Raw genomic sequence first — 5,556 nt, forward strand, 5'->3', positions numbered from 1 at the left:
ATATCAAAGAGTTTGTCTTCTTTGGTGGGTCACGTCGTGAAGGAGCAGTGCTTGCCCCGGATCCGGCCTGGATTGATCAGGCACACAGGAATGGGGTCGCCATATTTGGCACTGTTTTTTTTTGCCAACTTTGGCCCATGGGGGAGCCAAGAAAGACAAGGAAGAACTGGCAAAACTGGAGAACCTACAGAAACTAGTGGACATTGCCCACCGATTAAACTTCGAAGGGTGGTTTCTGAATGTCGAAAGCTTCGAAAGCTATGATGATTCTTGCTTAAATGATCTGAAACTTGCAATTCAGAAAATGCATCTCAGGGGTAAAGAAATTATCTGGTATTTACCCAGGTGTGATCAAATTGATCGCTTTGACCCAAAATCAAAAGGAGTAAGGATGACGTGTGATGACAAAATCGATAACACAGCACCTGCCTTTCTGAAAGAAGAGGGAAAAAAGTTGTATTTGAATTTTTTTAAATTGGGTTGCCAAGTGTTTTCGCAAACCATTTTAACGTGCTCCTCGGAATTACCTCATGTTTGTTGATGAACCCTATTGGGTAAACACACTTAAACACAGACAGTATTTAGTAGATCCTATCAGATTTCCATATGCGCAGTTCTTTCTAGGTGAAAATGGTCTGGAAAGAAACCCAACAGATACATATCGCTGGTATGGAATTGCTAAATATGCACAAAACAAAGAAAATGATTAAAGCAGCACTATGTAACTTTTGGCGCTCTAGCGGTTAATAAACAGAACTGTACGCATCCCGCGGAAGAACATTCCAACCGGAGCTACTTCTCTAAGTTTACGTCTATGGCGATTCACGCAGGTATGTGTTACTCCGCAGCGGTGACGACCCGACCAGGCTACAATAGTCCAAATATAAGTACTTATTATAAGTGTACCGTAGTGATTCGGGATAAGACAAAAACATTATGTACTCGCTCATTATATACATTTCGCAAATTTTGAACACAGAAAAGTTACATAGTGCTGCTTTAAGCAAAGGGTTAACACCGCAGTAAAGATAGTTTGCGGTTTGATATTCAGATTTCTTTTGGCTATAAATACGCAGCGCGCTGTCATAGACATGCAAATAATACCGAATATCATTCTCCATGATTTGTGAATTCAGGTGACGCTGTCCTTCGGGCCGAAATCAGGTTTTTTTTCGTAGCGACTCTTAATTTTATAATGCCTATAGCTCCAAAAGTTGGACACTTAGAGGAATGAAACCGGTGTCATATTCACCAGCTTGATCTGTGAATTTTTTCACATCAAAGCTCTTGTCCGTTAACCCCTTGGCAAGTCTGCTAGTAAGGAATGTGAAAGAAAGGCATTCTTCATGTTTAACGTCTATTACCAATAAACACGCAGACTGCTGGAATACAAAAACATTGCTTTAGATCGAGCTCGATTTGTGAAAACGTTCACAATCGCATTTTATCGCGTGGCAGTGTTTATCTTTCCTCTGCCCCCCGTTTTTTGTAGCCTATAATAATGTCATTCGGTGCTGTTCCTGTGAATAACGGTTTCATTCCTCTAAGTGTCCAACTTTTGGAGCTATAGGCATTATACAATTAAGAGTCGCTACGAAAAAAAAATGATTTCGGCCCTAAGGACAGCGTCACCTGAATTCACAAATCATGGAGAATGATATTCGGTATTATTTGCATGTCTATGACAGCACGCTGCGTATTTATAGACAAAAGAAATTTGAATATCAAACCGCAAACTATCTTTACTGCGGTAGATTTAACTATGCATTTGCTCAAGTTGGAATTGAAGCTATCCAGGAGATTTTGACTTCATCACCTCAACCATCACCATTAGAGGTCAAACCAACCATAATTGAAACTGCATCTTCTATCTGTTTCACACTTTGAGATACAGTACATTAACCTGCTTTCTAGATCCTTAGAGTTATTTTAATTGTGCTGTGATTTGGTTAGTACTTAAAGCTTCATTTTAGGTGTGTTTTATTTCACCATATTGAAATTGTTTAATATGAAAAAACATTTAACATTATTTCTAGCCTTTATTAGAATGATCCCAAAGCTCATATAAACTCTTGCAAGTATAGCGAATTCATGTACACTAGTCTGTGTTGTTTATTTGTTGTATTGTAAGTATCTTAAGAAAATGTAGAATGACAGATGTTCTCTAAATATTGTCTATCAATCCTTGAATGTAACAAAATATCACTTACTAAATGTTTATTTCATTGTACATGCTTAGGGTTGAAACATTAGCATAAGAATCATATTTTAGTCAATATGCATACATTAGACTAAAAACTAAAATTGGTTGTTGTGTTTTAAATAGTTAAAATCATTAATGAATTGTAAGTTTTTTTAATTGTAATACTCTTTTTTTTGTAGTTATTGTTATGATTGAATGGAACATGTTGATATAAAAATGCTGTGAATATATTTTTTTGTATAATGTTTGTCATCATTCTGCTTGCATAAAGTCATGAAAACAAACTAATAAACAATTAATAAATAATTATTAGGTTTATTGAATTACAAATAATTTAAAACTGTAAGGTGATCAGTAAATCTTTATGGGCTGCCTGTGTTTCACAGACCATCCGTGGGACTGTTAAGATGAAAAAGACACTGTACACAAAATATTCCATATTTCCAAGCACTGTTATAAACGGCTAGAAAAAGATTATTCATCAAAATGCAGCCTGCAGGGTAGTCAAATATTTACATTAATATATTACAGCCAGAAACGATGTACACATTCAGTGACATGAAATCCATTCAGTTATAGCCCTCCCATTTCAGTTACAACAATCACATACAGCATTTGTGCTTAAAATGACTTCATCATCATCATAATCAAAGAAAATTAGGCACATATCCTAAAATTATTCACAAATTATATACACAGTGTACACACAACGTATTGGCAGTGCTGACAGCATTACAGAGCTACGATATTTGGCTTCCATTGAAATCCACAATGATGTTGCATAGGATCGATGACTGACAGGAATCATACACTAGAGTGAAATGGAAGCAACGGTGTAACTAAAACCCTGCAGCGCCATACCAACAGCATTTGACAACGTAAAGGTGAAACCACTGAAGAGCCCCATATATTATGCTTTCCCATGCAAGGAAACTCACTGTCCATCCAAATGATATTCCTTATAGAGAATCAAAGATAAAATCTTAAGTACAAATCCTCCAGAAGCATCCTTGCATTACAAAGCAGCAAATACAGTATATTATTAATCCAATGACTATGTGGACGTTTCTTACTCTTTCACATTGAATGCAAGATATGTACACGAAAAAGGCCAAAATGGTCAATGAGGTATACTCATACACCAAATTATGAACAATTTCTCACTGTGCTTTAGCCAAGATGTGTTGAGGCGGTCTTAAAGCACCAAGCAAAGCCTTACAGCTGAACCCCTCAAGATGACCTGTGCCAGTAGTGATCATATATATTTCACATATAAAAAAGCATAATTTTTCTCATACATGTTTGAAAGTAAAATGTCCCTTTAACTGTGTAGCAACTTTGCTTTAAAAAATGTGAATTTCAAAACAGATGGAGGTTACAGTCGCCCTGCCGCTCCCTTTATCCACTTCCTATTTTCTAAATCACACATTTTGCTCCTCTGATATGATATGATGAGTGTGAGGCTGTTTATTTTAGGCAAATTCAAAGGACTAGCGTAGAGCCCTGTAGTTAATAAAATCAGCATTTTTCAGAAGTATAAAACATAGTGCCGTTTTTTCTTTACAAAATAGAGTAAGGCACCAAATTCTATTCAGCACCAAAAACAGAGCGTGATCTAGTGTAAAAAATAGATAGAGGCTTTGTGCTACAGTAGAACACTGGAACATGCGGTCAGCAGTTAAGGAACGGGTGGTAACAAAAAAAAAATGCAGAAAGGCAAACAAAAGCACATCCCAGATTGCAAACGAGGTATTTTTTCCAATCATCACAATAAATAAATCCAAAATCATAAGTGTAGCACCATGCTATTTCATCCGTATCCTTATCATGTAAAACATGAAACGATGGTCAGCATCCGACCAAGCTGGTTTTGTAAAGTCATGAACAAGTCCATCATTACAGGGAAAGTCAATGTTCTTTTGAGTGAAGACGTCAAGATGTTGGTCTCGGGTTTAGGATGTAATTCCTCCGTTTCACCAGTAGAGGGTAAGACAAACGAGCATTGCATTGGGTGCGAAAGTATCTCCAACAGTTAAGGTGCGGTCACATTTACCGAAGTTTGGCAAATTTTTGTATGTGAAATCCATGTAATCGGGAATTCCGTGTGATGGCGGAAAATTGATCTACGCAGATTTCGCAGCAGATGCAGGTTGGTCACTCTGATTCACCGTTTGGTTTGAAAGTGACTTGTGTGAGCTCTGTTTCACACATCGCTACATTATTGACGACAGACAATTAACCCTTTTTGTCCATAAAATTTTGCTAATGTGACCGCACTTCTACTTTTGAGGTAAAAATGGGGACAAAGCACTTTCTTCTGATTTTGTTGTTGTAAAATAAATATAAAAATCACACTGAAGTACCGTTGAGTTTTGGCGCATATATATTTCTCTCTCTATATATATTTATATATGAAGTGGGTTACCAGCACCCGTAGATGTGATGTAATGACTTGATTAGAGTTCACGGATCAGGCTGGATCATAACGTGGACTCCAGCGAAGAGTCCAGGATGTCATCATGGTGACTGTTACTATTGGAGTCGCTGTCGTAGCTCTGCGGGCTGGAGCAGCTGGCTGCCTCTTTCAGGCGCAGGAGCATGTTCATCTGTTCACACAAAAACAACAGTCAGGCCTGATCACATAACACCTTTAAAAATAAGTCATATTTGAAGTATAAAGAAATTACTAAATCTAGAACATACTCATTTGTTTTCCCGTATTTTTGACCTGTAGAGGTGCATTAAGAATTGAAAGTTCCCTTTCATGGGAACTTCGAACTGCGTCCTCTAGGGGTCGCATGAGCTGCTGGAGGATGATGTTATTTCTTTAACATCTTCTGATCCAGGGGCTAGTGCTCTGCTGGGTTCAGCCCAGGAAGAGCAGGAAATGTCTGAGGAGGGCGAAGAAGCTGGGCAGTCATCTGGAGGAAAGAAAGGGGCTTTCTTCTCGATGCCCCGGATTCGCCCTCTGAACTTTTTGGTACCTCCGTTGAGATGGTGGTCGAGAAGTTCAGGGAGGCAAAGGCGCGCTCAGCGGCCTTCAGTCCTTCATTTCACGATGGTCCAGGTCTAAGCCCGAACAGCATCCGCATTATTAACCTCGTTCCCTTTCTCTGAGTTGGTTTAGACCCTGCTACCTTGGGCTCCACTCATCTAGTGTGTCTCTGTCGACACACTCTAGAAGTATCGCTCCCCTCACCATTGAGGGTTATTGTGAGCATGGTGCTTTCTTTCGAGCGTTTAATTCTCTCTGAGGAGTTGGATTCCTCACTCCATGGGCTTTTCTCGTGGTAGTGTTGAGCAGTGCTCCCCTTTTATCAAAGGGTTACCTGGAATGAGCACACTATTCCTCT

General features: G+C 38.7%; 1 protein-coding gene across 1 annotated transcript in view; it reads right to left on the reverse strand.

Moving 5' to 3' along the window:
• Nucleotides 1–2,483: 2,483 nt before the first annotated feature.
• The window catches only part of LOC107675604 (neuron navigator 2-like), a 125,825-nt gene continuing 122,752 nt past the window's right edge, over nucleotides 2,484–5,556 (reverse strand). The window contains exon 39 of the mRNA XM_016470007.1: nucleotides 2,484–4,809. Coding sequence (XP_016325493.1) covers nucleotides 4,684–4,809 — 126 coding nt within the window. The 3' untranslated portion in view covers nucleotides 2,484–4,683. The remainder of the gene's footprint in view (nucleotides 4,810–5,556) is intronic.

Source organism: Sinocyclocheilus anshuiensis, unplaced genomic scaffold, assembly GCF_001515605.1.
Source record: "Sinocyclocheilus anshuiensis isolate Anshui unplaced genomic scaffold, SAMN03320099.WGS_v1.1 scaffold1804, whole genome shotgun sequence".
Lineage (NCBI taxonomy): Eukaryota > Metazoa > Chordata > Actinopteri > Cypriniformes > Cyprinidae > Sinocyclocheilus > Sinocyclocheilus anshuiensis.